Genomic DNA, 22,970 nt, shown 5'->3' on the forward strand with positions numbered 1-22,970 from the left:
TCAAGGAGCCTCCTGTTCACCCACTGTGTTCTGGGAGTTACCTACCACTTCGGGCTGAGTCCAAAGCTCAACCTTCAGCTGACTTTTCCTCTGCAACTTCATGTTTCCACCCTATCTGAGAAGACATTTTAGGAGAAGTATCTTCACAGCATCACACAGCTCTGCAAGCTCTTTGTTCACAGGGGTGTCCTAGAGGGGAAAGTCACCGCAGGTAAGCAAGCACACGGTGATTCACCCTCCCTCAGAAAACAGATATTGCAATATATTCTGTGCTCTCTTAACTCAAACACAGAATTCTGACACAAGGTTGTGAGATCCAGGGCTGTTAACCAACACCAACATGTTATGGGTAGGTATGAGATTCAAGAGCAGCATTCTGGTCCCCAGGCAAGAAGCAGAAGAGCTGAACCAATGATGAAGCAGCACAGAAATCAAAGGAAGATAAGGTTTTCATGCAAGCTCCTCACTGTACTGTCAAAAGACCATGACCTAAAGTGGATAAAGGTGAAAAACAAGTGAACAAATAAAAAAAGACTTGGAGAGAAAATCAGGACAACGCCAGGATGGATAGTAAGCTCAGAAGAATGGTCTACAGGAGGAGAGGTTAAAGCAGCTGGACAGGAGGAGGCACAAGGGACAGGCACTGAACAACAGTGGAAGGCTCAGCGTGTCAGGGATCATCAGGTGGTAGGACAGACATCTGGACTAGTCATAGCAACGGGTCATGAAGGAGAAGATCCACCTGATGAAAATCTGGTGACTGCAAGGCACGTCTTTCCTCTGAGCTCACCATTACAGCCTCCCTGCGTGGTCCCTGGTGATACAGTTAATATAGTCAGCAGAGCTCCTAAAGCAGACCTCTGCACCTTGGTGTGTTAATTTTGCCTTGAATACCATTGATTACACCTCCATCTATGAACAGATGTTGTGTCATCAACTCAGACGTAGTCACCTACATTGAATACGAGTGAGGAAAGACAAATCCCTCCTCAATAAATGAGTTACTGACTTATCTTTTTAGAAAAGTAGTTGTGAACTATTTAATCCTCAGGACATTACGTGGCTACTGGCCTGAGACAGAGCCTCTGTTCCAGAAGTGATGCTCTTCGGTAGGGCGTACGAGACGCCTTGTGCCGAGAGCTGCCTGGTGACACAGGGCAGCCTTCTCGGACCTGGCACTGCGCACAAATGGGGTAGATGCTCAAGTGGAAGTTCTTGTGCCATGCAAGTGCCATTTGGCTTCATCAGAAATGGGACAGAAATGCTTTCAAAATTCTTTGCATTGTCAGAGCAGAGAGCTCAGGATTCCGAGGGAATTTCTGAATTCCCAGGCAGACAGGTTGCTCCCAGTGCCCAGCGCCGTTCACCGAGGGCTGAGCCCTGCTGCTGCCCAAAGCCTGAGCAACGCCAGTTTGGTGCATTCATGCACCTCAGTGCTGCTGCAAACACACAAATTGGTCCTGGGCACGTACAGATGTGTCCGTGTTTTGAAGCTGGGGGCCATTCCCTCCACATGGAATCCTCACTGGGCAGCAACAATGCCAGAGCCAGAATCCCGCTGGCAGCCCTTTGTTATTCTTACACGGCACGTTCAACCTCTGCCTTCCCTCTTCTTTCTGGTGTAACACTGAGTGGCAAGTCCAGGGTCTCCATGCCAGCACTAGAATTTGCTTGTAGAGCTCTGAGGATCCCACAGCAACCTTCGCTCTGCGTGGGATTCCTGGTTAGAAAATGAAACAGCAGGAAAGAAACAGAAAAGAAACAGCAGGAGGATATGTGACAGGGATTTTTGTATGATCCTTGATGGTACCAGTGGTCCCCGGTGGGTGAGATACGCCAAGTGCCCGTAACAGTGGATCAAGGACTCTCAAGTGGCCGCCCCAGTGCCACCTGCTACACCAAGCTGGACACTACTGCTGCAGAAATAGGATGCTATCCATGCTGCAGGACAAGGCAGAACAGAGGCAGGCTCACCGAGATCTCTGTTCACTGCGGAAAGTACTGGACACAAACCCTCTCTCTTAACGAGAGCAGACTGCAACCAGGGAAGCACGGGAGGAGACACACTAGGGCAAGTGTTTTGCTGTGGATTTGTTCTGCAGGGTTCAAGTTCAGGACATACTTGCATCAGTGATATTTAAATATGCATAACAGGCTCTAATACCTTCCTAGGAAAGTTACTCACATTCGGTCTTTTCAGAATCTTGTTTTCTTTCAGGACAGCTGCAACGTGCAGAACTCCTTCCATTGAAATATGGTCGTTGCCAAAAACAGACAAGAGGCACACTTCGCACACAGAGCCACAGGCTTTCCACATGCACACCGCTCAGGCAAAGGTATCAAAACTCCTGCTTCACCCAGCACTGAAAACTTTTTATATCCAGAAGGAATTTAGGGCAGCTCCTTCCAACTAACCAGTTGTACCTGGGAGGTTGGAAGCAGTAAGGAGTTGCCAAACTCCACAGGCTGAGGCGAAGCTGGCACGGCCCCACGGCCCCAGCAGCGAGGCTGACTGTGTCTTTCCAACAGGCTCGGACACAAACATACACAAGATATGCACACTTCTTTTTTCCATGCTTGTTCCTCCCCAGACCACCTGGTTTCCTCCCCTAAACATCCTCTAACAGGCCTTTGTGCAATCCTCGGATGCTCTTCCCCCACATCCCGTAATGCATTCCACAGCCCCTCAGAAGCGACCCTAAAATTACAGAGATGAATTGGGATTTGGGATGAGACCAGTAGCATGTTGTAACGTTCCCTCTGCCTCGCGCACCTGTGCACTCTGCAGGTAACAGACCCAAATGGCTTTACCCACCACTGCAAAACGGGAGGAAATGTGCAGCAGGACCGGAGTCCGGCTCACCCAGCACTGAGCTCTTCCATCGTTGGCTTTAAAAGCTTCCCCCAGGGCAGCTGCTCCTCTGCTGCCAAAGCCATCGCAGGAAACACACAACCTAAATCTCCCTGTCACTTGATTCAGCCCTGGAGAAATATCCTTCTGCGCACTACCAGCCATTCTGCTGTCCAAAAAGCACTTGGAGCCTTGCTCCACCACATCTTGGATGGCACGTGTGAGATGCATTATGCAAGAGGTGAAATTAAATTACTTTAGTGGCCCCTTTCAGCCCAAGAGGCTGGGAGAACTGTTTCTTATTTTAGTGAGAGACTATTTTCTTTTAGTAGATTATAAACTGTATCTAGATGACAAAACAATTTCTGTATTGATTTATGAATCAGAAGTGAAACGAAACAATTCAAAACATTCATTGTAGTAATTTTGACTCTAAAAAGGGAAAGAACTAGAAATAAAGAAAATGAAATATATGCAGTATGTCAACAGACAATGGATGATTTTACTCTCTTAGTTCCAAGGTCTACATGAGCTCAATGATCTCATAGTTGGCTGTGGGACAAGCAAGGGCACAAGACAAGCAGCACATCATGGCATTCACGCTTGTTTAAACAGATAAAGTTTCATGTGACTTCTCAGAATTTAAAAACAGGAGTGAAAACATCTCCTGCCCTGAAACCTTTGGCCAAGGGAGCTGCCCCTTCGCTATGGAAATGACTCCAGCCGATTTTAAATTCCTTTAATCTGATGTTTTCTCCTATTGCCTTTCCAAGCATTTCACTTAAGAAAAAAATCCACGAAGCCAAACAGTTCAAGAGTTAAAAGGATTAAGTTTAAGAGTTAAAAAGAAGCTCAGGGTAGTTTAGGTATTTCTCTGCAACTGTCTGCATTACCTCTAAGCTGGCAATTAAAACTACAACATATTATTTCTTTTTATACCTCATTTACCATAAACACAAAGCAGAAGCTGCCAGACAAGAAAGCAGGTTGCAAATGCAACAAGGAGGGAGAGAAAACCCAATCGCCGTATCACAGAGCCGGGGTCTGCTGCTCAGGCGTGAGATCCGACTGCACCGGCTCATCCTCCAGCCCGACTGAGCCTGGAAGCCGAGCCCGAGCCAGCAGGTCCCTTCCCACCGCTCTGCTGGCAGAGACCAACCCCTCCCAGAGCTCCTGGGCCATTATAAAATCTGAACAGGTCTCCTCAGCAAGTGTTCTGTGAGTTTCCAGCGGGACAGGAAGGAAATGAGGTTGTCGATCAGCACAGAAGAAAAGGAAGGTACTGCCATGCCTGAAGACCAGAAGACAGGAGAGCTGTTGGACTGTGAGGGCGGCAGGAGGTGAGCAGGACAGGGGTGGAGAGAAAAGCAGCCGTTGCAGCCTTCTGAAGTAAAAACGAGGAAAAAAGCAGAACAGAGCTGGGAAGGAACCAAGTGCATGGCTGGTGTGTTCCTGGTGTCAGAAGAGAGGACGATCACGGTTGTTTCCTCTCTTGTGAGCCAGAGAAGCCCGGTGAAGAGAGCCTTCAAGGAGGAGGCCACAGCAGGTGAGATGTGTGATGGTTAAGTATTGTAAAGCAGTGGACAGACAGAAGACGGTGAATTTTTCAGGAAAGACACAACCCGGGGAGAACGTGGACCTGACAGATGGCATGGGAGAGAAAAAAATCAGTATGTCCCTTTCTGAGTGTGTACCTGTCACAGAGAGTGTTGGAAGTAGAGGGGTTTGGAGCACAGTTGTAGGGTGAGACCAGGAGTTGGGAGATTTGTGACTCTTCCTCCTGGAGAAGATAGCAGGATACATGGCTGGGGCTGCCCAAGGACAGACATGGACAGAGAAGACAAAGCATCTGCCAGTAAGGTGCAGAAAGGAGATGAGCATAAAGGTCGAAAAGTCAGGGATTCGCAATGGCATCATGAGAGTGTTCTGCAGAAGTGGACAGTCGGGAAGAAAGGATGGGGAGTTCAGCCCAGCAGCAGAGAGCCTGGTGAAACCAGCACAGACCAAGGCCAGAGAGCAGTAACTGGGTTTCACCGCGTCACACAGCGTCACAGGAGCGCTGCGAGTGTGAGATTGTAAGGATTAAATAACTGTGCACTTAAAAACCAGGAGCCAAAGGAGAAGAGTGATATGCACTAACACAGTGCGGACCAGCACAAAAAGAAATATCCGATGTCACCAGCAAAGGAAGTCCCCAAACCACGGGCTGTCAAGGGTGGCAGAGTGTCAGGGAAGCACAAGTGCCCGTTTGTTCCACCCTCAGCCCCCTTGGCCCCTGCAGTCACCCCTCGGGGACAGGGAGGCAGACAGAAGGACTGGTGGCAAACTCCGTTCTGCTGGGTTTTTTCTGCTCTTATTAAGCATTTTTCACACCTGTGAAAACTGAAATAATGATTGAGAAAAAAAGCAAATGATAGTTCCGTGAAAGGAAGACCATCGGAACTTGGGAAGTAGGAAGAACAGGAGAAGAAAGAGAAGAGGTAAAGCTTGCAAAGCTGTAAGAAAAGGCAGAGATGAAGATGCACGAATGATGATAGCTTCACACTGGTTTTGCCAACAAACAGCCCAAAATACTTTTCAGGAAACTGAAAATATTAACCAGCCCTGCTCCCCAAAGGTGAGACAGGCGAGTTCACGGAGCTGCACTGTGAGCTGCCACAGCACCTCCCCGCTTCACCAAACGTGTTGTGACTCAGACCCAGAACATCCGCTTTGCTGCTGGCTGTGATGGCATCGGCCAAATACATCGCTGCATGATCCCCAAATTCATTTCCTGAGAGCTGCAGGGACACAATTGTAGTATTTTCTAGAAACGCAGCAGAAAAGGCCTTAGCTCCTTCAACACCTAGTATAAATCAAAAGCTGGGGAAAGAAAAAACATTATCAGATCATCAAATCATGCAAGATACAAGGGAGGTGCCTGACCTCTATGCTGCAATGGCAGAAGCAGTGCCTGACTTGCCAAATAAGAATGCTGAACCTGGTCCAACCCAGTAATTTAGTCGGAACAGCAGAATTTCACTTTCGAATTCAGAGCCTGTCCCTAAGATAGGCTCATTCAAGTTTTACCACGACTGTGGGACATGAGACACAAGTGCTCCTCACACATCTGTGCTTCCCGCTCCAGGCTCAGCCTACACTCAGCAAAGTTCTAGCGGGTTTTTTGGTTCCTCATCATGGCTTGGAAAAAATAATGTAGGCTGGGAGAGACAGCGAAGCTAAATGTAAGAACAGCAACGGATGTGAAGACAGACACTGAGACCCAAATATGAAAGCGTGAACTTCTCCACCCACCCACATACAGGATGAATTTTCCTCGCACAGAAGTAAAAGAAGCCTGAACCTCTAACACTGAATGCGACCACTGGAAAACAAAACTAAGGAAATCCCACATTAACGGGCATTTCACAGCACAGAACCCGTCCCCTTCATCCGTGCTGACTTCCTGACAAAGCGGATCAGCGTTGCCTTAGTTACAGGAGAGTTGTATTCTCAGCTGTCTATACTGACCTTCTTTGTAAATAAAATATATCCCCTAGTGCAGCAACCAGCACGACTTATTGTGAAGTTCTGCCTGTATCACGGCAGGGGCCTGGAGATTCAGACACTGAAACAGGATATTAAATTAAGTGCTGAAAAATGTGACACAGGGGCATGACGGGGGCTCCACACGGACCCCTCCTGGGTGTCTGCTCATCACACAGCACAGCACGGAGACTCCGGACTGTCTCTGCGCGTTACAGCTTCAGTTTGGCAGGCGCTTCTGGGTATCCGTGGCACAACCGCCCGCATCCCCCGAGCTGCCGTCGCTGCCCCTCGGCCACGTGCCACCCACAGCTCCGGTCACCGGCACATGTAACTGGGACTTGCTTCTTAAATAACGAAAGGCAGGAAGATCAATGCTGGAAAAGCAGAGACTAAAACCACGATCGCTAGACACAACACTGCCTGGCTGAGACCTGAATCCAGAAAGCGCCGCTGTGCTGCTGCTCCCCGGATCTGCAGTATCTGTAATCTAATACTACCGAGGTGTTAGACACGCGAAACATCCCTGGGCAGAGCAGACACGGGCTGCTTGCAGATTCGCTCCCGACGGGGTTCTTTTCCACCTCTCCCTGCTTAGAAGCCCCATTTTCTTAGATGCCAATTGTGCGAACTGAATTTACAAAGCCTTAACAATTATTAAGCGCATCCTCTGAATAATCCAAGTTTCAGGTGGATGTTTCTGATCCACAATCAAAACAGAAACTCGCTCTTTCTCTTGGCTTTCCAGCAGCTTCACGGGAATAACAGCACAGGGCCGACTCCAGTTGGTGGCATCCTAACTTCACAAAAGTAACTGCTGTGAAAACGGGTGGGGAAAGGTGACACAGCAGCACTCACTGTTCAAGCAGCACCTCAGTTCTGGTGTCCTTGTCACACACACGGGGTCACTGCCAGCAGGACTGGTTAAATCCACAAAGACGCCAGCACAATTTCCTCCTCTACAGCAAAGTGTCTACTGCAGAACGGCAGATCAGGGAACATAAACCTGAAATGCAGCTGTTTTCTTCCAGCATCTCCGCAACTGCAGCCACCACATCTCCCTGCAGCCAGTTGTCACCCAGGTCTAACGCCAGGACAGAGGTATTGACCAGCAAGGAGACAAGTAAAGCCTTGGCACCCCGCAACAACAACAAAAGAAACCCCCAAAAAACAAACAAGAAAAACCCCAAAAACAAAAGCAAAAAAACCCCACAACGGGTCATTTGCAGTTTCACTGGGTTCACAAAGCTCTTGTGGATGTTTCTGTTTCAGCTCCCCTTGGCCTTTGCAGAATCAGGCAAAAAGATTCCCCTTCCAACATCATTTAAAGCTAGGCCAGAAAAGCAAACACTGAAGATGGTTTAAGTTCAGGAGATTTCATTTGGCTTATGTTATTAAAAAATAATTTATCCTTCCATAAAAACAATGAAAAATATTTCTGCTGTCAATACTGATGACGTAGAGGAAAAGGTTCTGGCCCACTGTGCCTGATGATGGACCTTTCCAGACATCACTCCTACCTGGCAGCCTGCGAGTACGGCCACAGTAAGCGCCCTTTAGTTTTCTTACAGCTGCCCTGAACATATCTTGACATTTAAGACACTTCTATTGTGCCAGCGTCCTGGTGTGTTTCACTGGGAATTCTTAATTTCAAAATTGTTTAGAATTACACAGAAATATGGCAATGACCTTGCGATTACTCAACAGATACTGCAAAATCAAATTATTTTCCTCAGCCGTGGATGTCAGACACAGGAAACCAAACTGGAACAGATCTCAGAGAACTATTCCAGGTAAAATAACAGAATGAAAAGGTTTAGCACCAAAAATTAGTATCAAAGGCTGCACCCTTTTCATGGTCCAAACTACACCTTTCCAAAATGCCATGCCCACTGAAAACAGCTTTCATGGTTGGACTACCTGACTACCAGTGTGTGAACATAAAAAAGTTTTATGATTTATTCCTAAAAATATTAATTTAAAAAATGTGGGGTGCCCCAGAGGAGACAACAGACTCGGGCAAAACTCTCACCCTGAGGGGAAGGGGGTGGCGGCACAGCTGCACCCCCATCCCCTGTTCCCCAGCCCCGCAGGACCCGCTGGCACATCCCAAACACCGAACCTTGCTGGCCCTGAGCCGCCAGCCAGGCAGGAAAGGTGCGTCCTCGACATGTTCTTGACATAAAACTTGGGTTGCTCTGATACCCAGAGGAGTTACAACAGGATTCGCCTTAGTGGGAAGGACAAAACAGGCAGTCCTGGGGTCGAGGTGTTTGCACTAAGGAGCTTCACTGGGACTGAGAGCGCTCACCTTCTCCCTGATACTGGATGAGCACTCAGAACCAAGACCATGGCAGCTGCTGAGAAAACCTCGTGCTACTGGGGCAATCCCCAAAGACCGAGTGTATATGAAGTTTGTTCCAATGGCATCTTTCCTTACACAACTATCAGTGACAGATTTTGCTACCAGAAATGTGCTGATGTCTACTCTCATCTACCCATTTGAAGCTGAACTTGGAGATGCGAGTGCATCCAGGCAATATCTCCTTGCTGAGATGTGGGAAACTTCTCATGCAGAAAAACTGCTTAGTGTTCACTTTGATTAGGCTTCCGTGTAAATCTGATGAAGATGACCAGGGAAATCTGGACACTGCTGCTGTCCTGTACTCTCCACAATACCTACTGGAGGTGTATTTCAGCCAGGAAGGCCAATGGTACCTGGGGTGGGTTAGAAGGGGGGTGGTCAGTAGGTCAGAGAGGTTCTCCTGCCCCTCTGCTCTGCCCTGGTGAGACCTCATCTGGAATATTGTGTCCAGTTCTGGGCCCCTCAGCTCCAGAAGGACAGGGAACTGCTGAGAGAGTCCAGCGCAGCCACCAAGATGATTAAGGGAGTGGAGCATCTCCCGTGTGAGGAAAGGCTGAGGAGCTGGGGCTCTGGAGCTGGAGAAGAGGAGACTGAGGGGCGACTCATTCATGGGGATCAATATGGAAAGGGGGAGTGTCAGGAGGATGCAGCCAGGCTCTTCTGGGTGACAACCAGTGACAGGACAAGGGGCAATGGGTGCAAACTGGAACACAGGAGGTTCCACTTAAATATGAGAAGAAACTTCTTCATGGTGAGGGTGCCAGAGCCTGGGCCAGGCTGCCCAGGGAGGTTGTGGAGTCTCCTTCTCTGCAGACATTCCAACCCGCCTGGACACCTTCCTGTGTAACCTCATCTGGGCGTTCCTGCTCCGGCGGGGGGATTGCACTGGATGAGCTTCCGAGGTCCCTTCCAACCCCTGACATTCTGGGATTCTGTGACTGCCATCTGTTTGTCACCAGTGAGACATGAGAATGCACATTAGGGCAGGGGTTCTGGTGAGGGAGCGCAGCTCGGCTCGGCACGTGACGGGGTTTGCAGCCCCGGACACCCCCGGGCCCGCGTCCCGCCCTGGGCTGACGGGGCTGCCCACGCTGCCGCAGGGGCTGGAGCCCCGGGCCGCGCTGCAGACCGGCACACGGCCGGTACCGGCTCCGTCCTGCGGGGAAACGGCGCTGGCGAAGGTTTCACCGAGCGCTCCCACGAAGCCCCAGCGCCCGCCGCGCTCCGGCTGTGCCCGCGCCAGCCCCGCGGGGACGCGGCCCAGGCCCGGGACCAGGCCAGGCCGCTGCCTCCCAGGGCCGGCGGGAGAAGCCTGGCGTTCCCCTGCACCCACCCGGGGACACCGCCCGCGGAGGCCGGGCCGGAGCCAACCCCAGCCTGGGGTCCCCCATCGGCCGCCACCCCGCCCGGACCCGCCACGCTGCTGCCATGGCGACGGGGCGGGGCCGCGGTGGTGCTGAGGAGGGGCGGGGCGGGGCTGCGAGGGGCGGGGCGGGACTGCGAGGGGCGGGGCGGGGCTGCGAGGGGCGGGGCGGGACTGCGAGGGGCGGGGCGGGACTGCGAGGGGCGGGGCGGGGCTGCGAGGGGCGGGGCGGGACTGCGAGGGGCGGGGCTGGACTGCGAGGGGCGGGGCGGGACTGCGAGGGGCGGGGCTGGGCTGCGAGGGGCGGGGCTGGACTGCGAGAGGCGGGGCGGGGCTGCGAGGGGCGGGGCTGCGAGGGGCGGGGGGGTGCCGGGGGCGGGGCTCCGAGGGGCGGGGCTGGACTGCGAGGGGCCGGGCTCCGAGGGGCGGGGCGGGGCTCCGAGGGGCGGGGCGGGCTGCCGGGGGCGGGGCGTGGCGCGGGCGGTCCCGCCATGGCGGGCGCGGGGCCGGCGTCGCCGCTCGCCGGGCTGCTCGACTACAAGACGGCGAAGTTCGCGCTGACGCGGAACCGGCGGGTCGGGCTGCTGCATCGCCTGCTCCAGCTGGGCGTGCTGGGCTACCTGCTCGGGTAGGGCGGTCCCCTCCCGCCGCGGCGCCCCCAGGGCCCGACGCTCCCGTAGGCGGCGGGGGTGCCCGGGGGTCCCCTCAGCGGCCTCGCCCCTGCCCCTCCGCAGGTGGGTGCTGCTGGCGCGGAAGGGCTACCAGGACACCGACCGCGCCCCCCGCGCCGCCGTGGTCACCAAGCTGAAGGGGGCGGCGGTGGCGGGCGCGGCCCGGCGGCTGTGGGACGCGGCGGACTATGCCCGGCCCCCGCAGGTACGGGCAGCGCCGGGGTGGCAAAAGCTTCGGGAAAACCCTTTGGGAAAGGAACGGGCGACGTTAACGCTGTACATTACAAAGCTAAAAAAAAAAAAAAAAAAAGGACATTTGTTGTTCGTGCTGCTGAGTGTGAGGGCGCGAGTCCCCCGTCCCCCGCTGAAGCTGCCTCCTTGCCTCCTAGGGAGAAAACGTGATTTTTCTGGTGACCAATTTCATCGCCACAGCACAGCAAGCGCAGGGCACCTGTCCCGAGGTACGTGAGCTGTGCTGGTCCTTACCCAGCGCTGCGGGGCTGGTTCTGCTGCTCTGCAGCTGGACCCGAGCTCGGCAAAACCCAGGGCAAGGCCAGACAGAAGGGAAACATGGGTTTTTATTGTAAAAAACCTGATTTCCATCATTCCCTTTGCTCCCGTAGATCTTGCTTGCTCATTTGCACTTGCTCCGTCATACCTGCATGAAGCACGATGTGTACCCAAGCAGTCTGGCCAGAATCGCTTGTGGTGACCAGCAGGACAAGGGACACGGTCCGCTGGGTCCTTGCCAGCTCTGGGGCTGGTGGCACTGGGTGATCTGTGCAGGGTTTCTGCCATGTCACCCCATTCCTGTTCCATCTCTGCACTGCAGCTGGCATCGGCACAGCCGTCCCTGGCAAAGACCTCTCTTACCCGCGTTTCTTCTTGAGTCTCACACGTTTGTGGTTTCTTGCCTCACCGCTCCATTCCCTTACCTCTGTTCTGCCATTTTTCACGGTACTTTTACATGTGTGCGCTCCATGGATAACTGTGTCCCATTTCCTTTGTAGCTCCCTACTGCAGGACTAGTATCCTTTCCATCGCAGGGTCCTATTTCTAGGAGGAGCGGAGCACAAGGTTTCCCAGGCAGCCCGCACTGAATGGTGTATGTTCTCAGAGACAAATCTTCCCTTTAAGGCTGGACTCGGGCCAGCTGCTCGGCTGAACTCCAGAGCTGGACCCTGCTTGGCAGATGGGAGCAAATGGCTTTTAAGCTGAGCCGCTGCTGGCACCTTGTGCCCGAGCCAAGCACTGTTTGTCCTGGTGATCCCTTTGGCTTTTGCTGTGTCTGCTGTGCCGTGCCCGGCCCGATCCTGCCTCCCAGCTCGCCCTGTGCTGCCAGACTGGGCTGCTCTGCAAATGCTGCAGAAGAGGAGTAACAACCCGGGTTTTGCGTCGGGGCCAATGGTACTAATGATCCCTCTTTAAAGCGCTGAGGACTCCTGAAGCACTGGGAGCTGCAGGAGTGTCCCCAGGGGAAGACATGTGCCAGAGAGCGTTGCAGGGCTCTCTCACAGGCGGTGGCATCTCTGGAAGCCTGGTTTGCAGCGTGCAAGCCAGGGCTGCAGAGAGAGCAGAGCATCTCGTCCCATTGCAGTGCCGCGGTGTGTCTGGGTGCCTGTCGCAGTTTTCACCTCGTGCCGTTCTGGAGTTTCCTGGTTTTGAGGCTGTAGGTGACATTCATGTTTGGGGAGCTCAGAAAATTTAGCAGTGGCAGCATCTGGAGTTTCTGAATATTTTCAACTACCAAAGTATTCTGTGCTGGCAGACCAGGGGAAGGTCTGGCTGGGAACAGGGGCAGCACCTGAACACAGGACGAGCTGTTTCAGCAGTTGATGTCTGTGTTGTGGCTGAGCTCTGACATATCTCTTGGGGAGACCTTTCGATATTGATCTCCAATACTTTGAGTGGTTGGAAATCTTCTGCCTCTATTTGCAAGGTACTCTGAAGGTTAACGAAGATGATCAAAATAGACTCAGAGCCAGAAGGTGTTAGTGCATCCACTCTGTCCAGGTGCAAGCTCTGGGGCTAAGGGACCATTTCACTTAAATCATGGTCTTTAGCACATCCAGCTGTGCTCAGCTCTTACGGCTCCAGATGCTGCTGGTGGATGTGTGTGTGAGCGGCGCTGGTCCCAGCCCCAAGTGTCCTAAGGGCATGAGGGGGGCGTTAGATTTTGGGAGAAGCTTCATCCTTCTTTGCTCACCCATGGCGCTACTGGCGGCTTGCTCTCCAAGAAGGTTTGCTTTGCCTCCTGGCCCCCGTACATTGCCGCATAGCTGTGCAGGGCTGGGAATCAGCAATCGTTTCTGATAAGATTAAGGATAAAGTCATAGATATTCGTGACTAGGGAAGGTGAATAGAAACCTTTCAGCCCTGGTGTTCCAAGAGCTGATGCACAGATTTCTGCTGTCAACACAAGTGCATCTTTGCTGCCCCTGTCCTGGCAACACACATGCAATGAATTCTGAGGAGCATCCGAGCTCCTAAACGTCTGGGACATGCTTGGAGAAGCAGGAGCAGCAGCACAGGCTGTGGGGGGTGACCGCGTGGCCTGGGGTGGCCGCACAGTGACCGCCGTTCTCTCTGTCTCCCTCAGAGCCCCGCCGTCCTCGATGCCACGTGCACAGAAGATGCAGACTGTCCCATGGGAAACCCAGTGGATCGTGGCAATGGTACTGGGTGTTTTGCTAAAAAAACCCATAAAGTCATTTAATTTGTCATGCTTAGTAGCAAACAGGTCCACAGAGGTGCCTGATTGCCCAAATTAAGCGCTTTTTTTCTGAGGGGAAGTGCTCTCCAGGCATTTATTCGTGGCAAAACCTTACAGCGACCTGTCGTGGCCGGACGAGATGGTGCCGCAGGCACAGGGCGCTGCCACAGCAAGTACAGGGCTGCTTGGTTCTGATGTTGGCTGCTGGAATTGAAACCGCTGTGCCGTGTGATTGGCAGGTTTTCCTTCTGTAATAAAGCCTGGCTTTTATTCCGTGCTGATTAATATTAGCAGCCCACGTGAGAGTTCAGCTGGAAAGGATATTTCAGCTCTGGGAGATGGGTTGCCGAAGCTTTGTGTGCAGAATTGCCGCGGTTTGTTGTGTTCGTGCCGGGGAGCAGCAGCGGGGCAGGAGAGGCCGCACCGGACAGAGCGGCCGTGGGAGCAGCGAGCGGCTTCTGGCCCTGGTAACACAGCTGCTGCCGTCCGGCCTCAGGGGAAGTTTCACAGGGAGGTTGTTGCGTGGGGAAAACACTGAAGGGTCTTCTTTGAGGTTCAGGTTGTGAGAACAAGACAGAGGCCAGGACGTCGTCCCAGGAGGGGAGCTGCAGAGAAAACGTTTCAAAAAGGAATAGTCAATTATATAAGTTTTCACATTTCTAGGGATAAAAACTGGGAAATGCGTGATGTTCAACACCACCCATTCCACCTGTGAGATCTATGGCTGGTGTCCGGTGGAAAACAGCACCCTCCCCAGGTATGGCACAGGGTCAGGGGACAGCGGGCGGCGAGAGCTTCGGTTGCTTCTCTGTGTAACCAGCGCCCTGAAGGCGCTTGCCCAGGGGGCAGCCAGGCCCCCAAGGTCTTTGCCATTCACCTACCAGTCGGTTAAGCCTAGAGGACTTCACACCAGAGCATTTCGTGCAACTCTCTGTTGTAGCCCGAGTCCTGGGGTTGTGAGAGAGGCAGCAGAGCGAGGGGAACGGGGACGTGCCAGGGCCGCTGTGCAAAAATCTGCGTTTGGTGGTGGTTGTTTTCCAGGAAACCTCTTCTGGCTGAGGCGGAGAATTTCACTCTTTTTATAAAGAATACCGTCCACTTCACCCAATTTAATTTCTCCAAGTAAGTACGATGCTCCTTGGCCACACCGTGTGTGCGGCTCAGTGCAACCTCCGCCGAGCGCGGGGCCGAGCAGCCCCGTGCTGTGCGGGACAGCCGAGGCTCGGGCAGTTACGGGTGCGGATGGCGTGTTCAGGAGAACGCCGGTCGCTTTGGCAGCACGTGTGTTTGCACGTGTAAGAGCAATGGGATGGGGCAGAGGCACGGCTGTGCTGCCAGCTCTCCAGAGCACCGCGAGCAGAGCAGGACAAGGCCAGTCGCTCCCAAGGTCTTGTCTGACCTCATATTTTGCAAAGGGCTGCCCTGGCCTCACAGCCCCGCAGGCTGACGGCCGCCTGGCTCCGGCGGGAGACGTGGGCTGGGGCAGCGGAGCGGCCCTGCCGGCGCCCCGGCACGCAGGGTTCCCTCCGGCACCTGCCCTGGAGGGAAGGAGCAGCGCGAAGGCAGAGGTGGGGAGGGAAGGGATAAGGCAGGTGCCATAGAGGGTGATAACTCCACGTGTGATCCCTCAGGGCCAGTTTCCCTGCAGCTGAGGCTTTAGGAGAGGCGATGACTGTGTCCCTGCTGCAGGAGCACTGGGGTCCCGCTCCAGGGGGAGGGTCTCCCTTTGTGCCCTCCCGCAGGGCTCCCGGTCCTCCCGCACCCCCTGCACCTGTGACGTCGCCCTCTCTCTCCTCTCACAGGTGCAATACTTTGCAAACCAATGACCCCACCTATTTCAAGAGCTGCTTGTACGATCCGTTCTTCAACCCCTCCTGCCCTGTCTTCCGTGTCCGTGACATGGTGGAGGCAGCAGGAGAGACCTTTGGGGACCTCGCGCTGCTGGTATTTGCTTTTCCTTTTAAAGTATGGAAGATGACTGCAAATTCCCCAAGGGTGTGGGCATGAGCAGAGGAAACAGGACTGACCCCTGAAATGCTAAAGGAATGATGTGATCTCTCTGTGTGATTTGGAACAACTGAACAGTAGAAAACTCAGCAAATCCCTGATCCTATGCCGCTCCTGGAGTAAGATGTGTTTTGCAGGGGGGGAGCATCGGAGTTCGCATCGAGTGGGACTGCGACCTGGACCAGCCCGCGGCCCGGTGCCAGCCGCAGTACTCCTTCAGCCTGCAGGACAGGAACTACAACTTCAGGTGAGGATGCTGGGGCTGTGGGACGAGCACACGGCCGTTGTTCTACGTCTGCATTTCCCTGAGTGGTGCTGCGAAAGGAGCAGCAGGGACAAGGGGATGTGGAAGCCCAGCGCAGGGTCTGTCAGTACCGGCGTGCCGTGGTAGTTTCCACTCATTGGAGCTGTGGAGGGCAACCCCTGCCTGGGGGCAGGGACGTGTGGCTGACCACACCGGTGCTGACCCTGAACTGGACGCACTGGGAGCTGCGCGCTGCTGGTGACCCCGGGCTGGGTGCTGGGCAGAGGTTGATGCTCCGCTGCTGAAGCCAAGCGAGTGACGGCAGCACTTGCATCACCTGGTCCCAGCCTGCCAGGGGACACGAGGCGTGCACAGGCACGTGGCGGCCCCTGCAGTCGTGTGGCACGGGCAGCCCTCCACTCTGCTGCTGTGGCTTTCTAAGCCGCATCCAGTGTCTCCCGCAGAACCGCCTCCTACTACTGGGACTCCCAGCGGCAGCTCCACCGGAACCTGCTAAAGCTCTATGGCATCCGCTTCGACATCTCTGTGCACGGCCAGGTACTGTCTCCTCTGCAGACCCTGCAAGCACGGTCCCAGCTGCTTTGTCACTGCACCTCGCTGCTCTCTGCTGCCGCCAGCCCCACGGCTTCCTGCTGGCATCGCTCCTCCTCACCCTGGTGAGCTCTTCACCTCTTTCCAGAGTTTTCCAAGCAGAGCAGGGAAAATCGGTCCCTCCCATTTGAAGAGAAGCTTCTTGGTAATGGCCTGAGCAGGGAGGCTTCCCTTGTTGAGGGTCTGACATGGGTGTTGTGAGATGTTGGGCCCTGTACGCAAGGTGGGCTTGTCTGGTCAGAGGGGCTGTTGGCATCTCTGAGGGTCCCATGGTGGGAACACCCTGGCGAAGAACTCTTCTGAACCTGGACAATTAATCCTTTCTTGATTAATTGTCCCCTTGTGGAGAAAGGCATGGGCACGGTCATGGCTGACGCTTCTCTGTGTGCAGTATCACTGACAAACTCAGTACTCCTGTGTGCAAGATGGAGCCTGCACTGAGAGGACTGGTCACCCCAAGTGACATCCACAGCTGATCGGTTGAGCTTGGCACTGGCTCTTCCACCCGAAGAGGGCCAAGCATGCAGTGCAGGACAGGTTGCACCACTTTGGGGTGGTGAGACCAGGTCCGAGAGGTGTGGAGCAAGGTAGAATAACTAGGAGAGAGGTGGGAACCCCAAAATCTCTTTCCTCAGAGATGCCACACTCCTTTGAGCAGAGGGGGACACATCACATCAGGGCCCTGTTCGCTGGGATGTGGTTGGTGGGTGCAGCTCTTGACGTGCCTGCAGCAGGTAGGTCACAGTGACCTCTGCTGCCACCGAGTCATGAGCTGCCTCAGTCCCCTCTTTGACAGCCAAAGGGGTTTGGGGTCCAGGTAACAGCAGTCAGGTTCCTGCAGCCGAGCACAGAGAAATGACCCCAGTTTCCCCCAGCACCTCCCTGGCTTTAAGCACGCTGCCCCGGGGCTCGTCCCACAGCCCTCACCCCTCTGCCCGCTGTCTTCCCCCTCCGTTTCTCACCAGGCTGGGAAGTTCAGCATCATTCCTGCTGCTGTGAGCTTCGGCACCGGCATCGCGTTCTTTGGAGCTGTGAGTACTCAACACCCGCTCTTTTCCTCTGATCCGCGGGTTGGGATTTGCCGCTCGTCTGTTGTTTCCCCTGCCTGCCTGTGGCGTGAGGCTTCTGGGCGCCGGCAGCCCAGGAGCAGAGCCCGCCTGGTGGGGTGTGAGCTCCTGTTGTCCTGTTCATCATTGTTCCAGTAATGACGCTGCTGGGTCGGGGTCCTGAGCACTGCCGGGGCACATCTCATGGCACCGCGTGTCCGTTGGCCCTGGAAGGTGCATCGCTGGGGCACCGCTCGCTGCCCTGCTCCCGCTGTCTCTGCCAGCAGCGGAGGGCACCAGCTCCGCTCGGTGCTCGTATGACAGGAGCCGCTGTCCGACTCCAGCACAGATGGAGTGTGGTGGTCATTGCGGTGGGGCAGCCCCTTGTAGAGCACTTCTGTGGCTTTTCAGCACAGTGATGGAGGCCCTGGGCTCCCCCGCCAGCCCTCTCGTTCCTCCCCAGTGTGCTCATCCCGGTCCCTTTCGTGGCTGTGACAGCGTCTCTCTGCCAGACCAGCCCTCGCGCTGTGTCCACGCGTTGCAGCTCAGATGATCCCGTCTGACGCGTGCAGCTCAGGGGAGCGGGTGGGGGCAGAGGGGACCTGCCGGAGCTGCCGGGGTGGCCTGGGCTCCCGCAGGAACCGTCACAGCCGAGCCCTGCTGCGGTTGTGTCCCCACAGGCCACGGTGCTCTGTGACCTGGTTCTGCTCTACCTGGATGCGAAGGCTGAGTTCTATTGGAAAGAGAAGTTTGAGGAGGTAAGGACAGGGCTGCTTGGGAGAGCTGAGGCTGGAGTGAAGTTCTGTGAGCAGATTTGGGGGGACTTCACTGTACAAACCTGACCCAGCCCCACATTTATTCACCCTCATCCGAGCTGAGCCTGGCCAAGCTCCATGTGGGAGGGTCTGAGCGCGCCCTGGCGCTGTGTCGGTGCTGACACTGTGGTTCAGTGACAGGTTTTGCCACGTGTGATTCCCACTTTGGCACTGCCCAGCAGGAACGTTTCTTTGGAACTGCCTCAGGGCTGCACCGTCCTGTTGGAGGAAAAAACGTTGTTCCTGATGCCTGATATCAAACTGCAAGTGGAGCGGGGATCTCAGACAATGAACCTGGTCACACGGAGCTGAGCAGAGCAGCACGGGACTGACCTGCCTGAGCTGGCCCCTTGTTTCTGGTATAATAAGATGACCGTGTTCATTTTTCAGGCAAAACCCCCTAAAGGTAAGACTGAGGCCACAGCTTAGGGACATCAGGACTGCTCCGTCACAAGCATCGTTCACTCCAGAGTGACCCCCAGGTAGGTGTGATGGGGGCATGGCTGTGGCCTGGCCGGAGGTGGCCCAGTTCTCCTGGCCCATTGTGTGCTGCCGGGGTTAGGGTCTGCCTTTGCTGGAGAAACGTTTGCATCAGCAGAAGTTCTTGGCTCCTGGAGCAGCCGGTGACCGAGCAGAGCCGTGCTGCGGAGCTGCTGCAGGAGCTAGAGCTTGCTGGGAAGAAACTGGCCCGTGATCAGCGCAAGAGGCCTGAAGTATTTTGTGTTCTTCATGTTCCAGACGGCCGTGGGCCTTGACTTGCCATGGAAAACAGGGATGCGATGAAATAAACCTGTTCAGAAAGCTGAGGTGGCTGAGCTCTGTCTCTAGCCCGGGGGTGGCTGGGAAGGTGTTGCGCTGCTGCTCCCGCACCTCGCAGCGCCCTGTGTGCTTCCCGCTGCGATGGCTCCGCCTGAGCCCCCAGGTCCTTGAGGGCTGCCCCCTCCCATCTCAGCTGTGCTCAGGGAGGGTTTGGCAGCACTGGGCTGGTACTTGCTTGCAGAGGAGTGCGGTGGCTCCTGTGTCCACCAGTTTCTGCCAGGACTGACGCTCTCCGAAGCCAAGTGCAGCCCTGGGGCGAACCTCCGCATCTTGGGCACTGAGCCCCCTCTCCCACCTGTCCTGGGCTCAAAAACACTGTGTGGAGGCGCAGTGGGGTCTGAGCAGCGTTTAATGGAGGGATCCTGCAGCATCACCGCTCCTCAGCCACCCCCCCCTGCTCCTTGAACTGCCGCAGGTAGAACTGTGCCGCCAGCTGCCTGGTCATGGTCCTCAGCGCCAGGAACGCGGCTGCGATCTCGGCGAGGAGGAAGGCCAGGAGCAGGCTGTGCACGGCCGTCTCCAGCGGCAGGCGGATGACCTGGCCGTCCGTCAGCAGGAAGAGCAGGAGGGGGAGCTGGATCAGGAGGGAGAGGAGGAGGAACCCGGCCAGCTCGGGTACCTGTGGGAGCAGAGGCCACCGGTGGCGTGGGGGGACCCTCTCTGCCCCAGGGCTTCCCTGCATCGGCCACCGCTGCCATCGGCACTTGGATAGCAGGGATGTCACTGCTGTGCCTGGATGTGGTCTGATGCTGTCGAGTTCAGGGCTGGAGCATCACGCCCACAGCACAGGGACACAGCAGGACAGCGAGTGGCTTCCCCTTGTCCTCTGCCCCCAGGTTCTGCCTTGCACCTGCAGTTCCCCCTCCCAGGCAGGACTCCAGGAAGAGGGTGGCAGGTGCTCAGGTCCTGGGCAAGTGGACATCCAGCACACCCACCGCTCCCCTGGCAGGGCCGTCCCGCACCGCGCCCTGGGGATTTGAGGCTATGTCAGAGGGAGATGGCGCTTACCTTCTCCTGCAGGTTCCCCACGTAGCCCAGGTAGAGGCGGGAGCCTTCAGCCAGTGAGAGGATGAGGAAGGCAGCGAGCAGCAGGAACTGGTAGTGCCAAGGCAGCAGGTGGTACTGTGGTGGGGCACAGCCTTGTCCTAGCGGGCCCCTGTGCCCACCTCGCTGTGCCCTGTGCCCATGCCCCACCAGCTCCCACCTGTGCTGGTGCCCAGCCCTGCCTGCTCTGCCCCCCCGCCCAGTTTAACCTGCCCTGCTTGGAAAGTTCAATGGTTATTCTCACAATTTCCATTTCTGTGAGCTGGAGATGAGCCCTTTTGTAGGGGATGGGGCGTTTTGCTCATGTGTGTGTGGACCCATTAATTTTGAAGAGGCTCCCCCCCTCCCCTGCTGCGTGTGGCCTCTGCATGCCCAGGGCCGCTGGGCAGGAGCTGGTTCTCCCCACCACGGGACGGTACCTTCAGCTGCAGCATCAGCCCCTCGGCCAGGCACCATGCCGGGAAGTAGCAGGCGTTGAAGTAGAGCATCATCTGGAGGGGCAGGCTGGCCAGCGCGGCGGGGGCTGCACAGGGCAGGCAGGGCTGGGCCGGGCCGCCCGCAGGGAACCCCGGCCTCGCAGCGCAGAGGGGACAGCGATGGCCCTGCCGTGCTTGGGGGCACAGCTCAGCTGTTCGCAGCTAATGCCCTTATTTTTGTTCCCCCTCGGTGGGTGGGTGCAGGGACCCTTTGGGTGTCCCCACCTCAGAAGTGCCCGGTTGCGTCGGTGCTGTGCCGAGCAGCAACCCCCTCCCTGAGCCCCCCAGCCCCACTGCCCGTACCTGGGGGGTAGGTGTGGGCAGCGCCGCTGTCCCGGGTCTTGTTGTTGATGAAGAGGGAGCCGCTGAAGGCCACCAAGCCCCGGCGGAGGTTGGGGGGCAGAGGGGTGTGCGCGGCCATGGCCAAGCCCTGCTCGCCGGGCTCGGCTCAGCCGGGATTAGCCAGAAGGTCATTAACGGGATGACAGGCTGGGCTAATGCGCAGAACACCCGGCCATTGGCTCCCCAGGGATGGGGCTGCTGAGCTGGGAGAAGGATGTGGGAGAAATACCCCTGGGACACCAAGCCCACATGGGACCCACAAGGATACGGAGCATCACCTCTCCGTGGCAGTTGTGGGGGAGCAGCAGGTTGCCCCCGTCACCATGTCGGGGATGGGCTGGTGTCCCCAGCCCAAGCACCAGCCGTGGGCAGCTCTGCTGCGTCCTCTCCCAGCTGTGCCCTATGAACATAATTATCACTCAAAGCTCCCTGGCAGACAAGGATGCCCAGGGAGGGGATGGTGCTCTTCGCCAGAAACGCTTCTTCAAAGCCTTAAGACTCGCAGAGCATTTTACCCCTCACTGTAGAGCTTCCCTGCTAACGTGCCACCCCCATGGGTCTCCGTGCTGCTCAGCATCCCCAGGCGCCTTTTGGGACCTAAAATGAGACTTGCAAGTTCACATCCCTTAGTGGATCCAGCAGACACATAACGGTTCAGGAAGGGGACCCTGTTCATGGCTGTGTGCTGGAGCATGCATGTCACTTTCTCTTGTCCCCTCTGGTCATGGTGCCTGGGAAAAGCCTTGCAGTGAAACCAGAAGAGGCCAGCTGGGATGAGACACACGACTGGTGATGTTTCTACCTAGCAAAGATCAGAAAATCTGGAAAAAACACAGGTGAGCTAGACACAGGTGGGAAGCCTCTACGAAATAGGTGCTTCCACCACCACACAGCCAACCTGCAGAGGTGACCCAACGCCTTGGAAGGAATCAGAGATGATCCAGATCCCAAGAATAGTATTGGTTTAATTCATATGGGGTGAATCAAATGAAAAATATAAATCCTCTTGCTTTGGGCTCAGGGTAAAACTGTGACTACTGGGGAAGAAACCTTGCTCAGGACAGAGCACTGGGGGACTCCAAGCAGGGTGCTCGCCCCCAGCTCTGCTGAGCTGATGGACATGGGGCTGAGGGCTGGCCAGGGCCACCCCTGAGCTGGAGATAAGGCTCTTCTTCCAGCAAGGGGCATAAAACATGACAGCAGAGCACCGACATGGAAAGCCGAGATGAGAAATGCAGCCTTGTCACTAGGTCACAGGAGGAATGAGTGACGAAGGCCGGAAGACAGCCAGAAATACTCCTCCAGCTACTATTCCTTGAGTGACATCTCAGCAGCAGCACTAATCCTGCGATAATCGTTAAGGACAGAGACATCACGCGGCTGGCGGAGGGACGGCTCCCAAGCCCAGCAGTCTGGCTGTCACACCCCTGCAGGGTCACCCTCGAGGGGTGACCGAGAGCTGCCAGTGCCCAAGCCCAAACCAAGCCCCAAGAGACAGGGAGCAGCACTCCAGCCTTTGTCTGCTCCAGGATGGGGAGATGCTGTGGGTGCTGGCACTGATGAGCTCCAGAGTGCTCGGCTTGTGCCGGGACTCACCTCTGCTGGGGGGCTGCGCAGGGCAGCCGGCCTGGAGAAGGGAGGATGTGGAACACAAACACGGGCTGTCTGGAGACCACCTGGTGTGAGCCCACCTCCCCGTCCTCCTCAGGTGCTCCCCAGGGTGGGTGGGCACGGGGAGAGCTGTGGCAAGCGCTGCAGCCATGCGGAGAAGGAGCGATGTTGGGCTCTGCGGGGTTGCACGTCAGAGCTCAGCTGGGAGCGAAGGGGATTTGGGAAGGGGCAACGTGCTTGAGAGCACGGGGAGCGATGAAAGGCACTCGCGCCGTCCATGGGGGCGAGGGGTGTGCTTGGGGCAGAGCCGCCTGGGGACCCCACAGCCCATCTGCAGCGCCCGCAGCCGCGCGGCCCCTGTGCCCCGCTCCCCCCGGGGCTGCTTTCCCAGTGTCCCAAGGGAACTGCAGCCGCAGAGCCCCAGCCCAGCAGGAACCGGGGCAAAGGAGCCGTGGCTGGGCAGGTA

At 55.9% G+C, this 22,970-nt stretch overlaps 3 protein-coding genes across 8 annotated transcripts; 1 reads left to right on the forward strand and 2 right to left on the reverse strand.

Moving 5' to 3' along the window:
* On the reverse strand, positions 1-10,597 carry LOC135995064 (leucine-rich repeat-containing protein 74B-like). Its single transcript, XM_065646044.1, is given in 10 exon segments — positions 1-189; positions 1,627-1,736; positions 2,194-2,286; positions 2,812-2,982; positions 3,531-3,631; positions 5,516-5,696; positions 7,383-7,519; positions 8,684-8,711; positions 9,888-10,064; positions 10,507-10,597. Coding segments are annotated over 10 exon segments (1,278 nt in total).
* On the forward strand, positions 10,596-19,015 carry P2RX6 (purinergic receptor P2X 6). 6 transcript variants are annotated; one of them, XM_065646140.1, is made up of 14 exons: positions 10,596-10,732; positions 10,839-10,980; positions 11,165-11,236; positions 12,373-12,444; positions 13,375-13,450; positions 14,152-14,245; positions 14,530-14,610; positions 15,291-15,432; positions 15,633-15,742; positions 16,204-16,297; positions 17,317-17,382; positions 18,078-18,155; positions 18,603-18,694; positions 18,951-19,015. In XM_065646140.1, exons 1-13 carry the CDS (start codon positions 10,596-10,598, stop codon positions 18,639-18,641), a joined length of 1,203 nt encoding a protein of 400 aa, XP_065502212.1. In that variant the 3' UTR covers positions 18,642-18,694; positions 18,951-19,015. The 6 variants fall into 6 exon arrangements, with proteins under 6 accessions (XP_065502212.1, XP_065502209.1, XP_065502211.1 ...); XM_065646137.1 differs by lacking the exon at positions 18,951-19,015 and adding an exon at positions 18,775-18,936; XM_065646139.1 differs by lacking the exon at positions 18,951-19,015 and adding an exon at positions 18,811-18,936.
* Positions 19,016-19,401: 386 nt separating this feature from the next.
* LOC135995065 (transmembrane protein 17B-like) lies at positions 19,402-20,972 on the reverse strand. Its single transcript, XM_065646045.1, has 4 exons — positions 20,855-20,972; positions 20,495-20,598; positions 20,040-20,153; positions 19,402-19,650 (listed from the first exon to the last, which is right to left on the reverse strand). The coding sequence occupies exons 1-4, from the start codon at positions 20,970-20,972 to the stop codon at positions 19,402-19,404; spliced, it is 585 nt and encodes a 194-aa protein (XP_065502117.1).
* Positions 20,973-22,970: the final 1,998 nt, after the last annotated feature.

This window comes from Caloenas nicobarica, chromosome 16 (assembly GCF_036013445.1).
Source record: "Caloenas nicobarica isolate bCalNic1 chromosome 16, bCalNic1.hap1, whole genome shotgun sequence".
Classification (NCBI taxonomy): Eukaryota; Metazoa; Chordata; class Aves; order Columbiformes; family Columbidae; genus Caloenas; species Caloenas nicobarica.

What these genes read in the sequence shown, in the direction of transcription:
- P2RX6 (XM_065646136.1), top strand. Translation starts at nt 10,596, where the DNA reads ATGGCGGGCGCGGGGCCGGCGTCGCCGCTCGCCGGGCTGCTCGACTAC. An exon ending in AGTTTCCTGGTTTTGAGGCT is followed by an intron (nt 12,445 to 13,374) that starts GTAGGTGACATT and finishes TGTCTCCCTCAG; the next exon opens with AGCCCCGCCGTCCTCGATGC. An exon ending in GACAGGAACTACAACTTCAG is followed by an intron (nt 15,743 to 16,203) that starts GTGAGGATGCTG and finishes TGTCTCCCGCAG; the next exon opens with AACCGCCTCCTACTACTGGG.
- LOC135995065 (XM_065646045.1), bottom strand. Translation starts at nt 20,972, where the DNA reads ATGGCCGCGCACACCCCTCTGCCCCCCAACCTCCGCCGGGGCTTGGTG. An exon ending in TGCCCACACCTACCCCCCAG is followed by an intron (nt 20,599 to 20,854) that starts GTACGGGCAGTG and finishes TGCCCTGTGCAG; the next exon opens with CCCCCGCCGCGCTGGCCAGC. An exon ending in TGGGGAACCTGCAGGAGAAG is followed by an intron (nt 19,651 to 20,039) that starts GTAAGCGCCATC and finishes CTGCTCCCACAG; the next exon opens with GTACCCGAGCTGGCCGGGTT.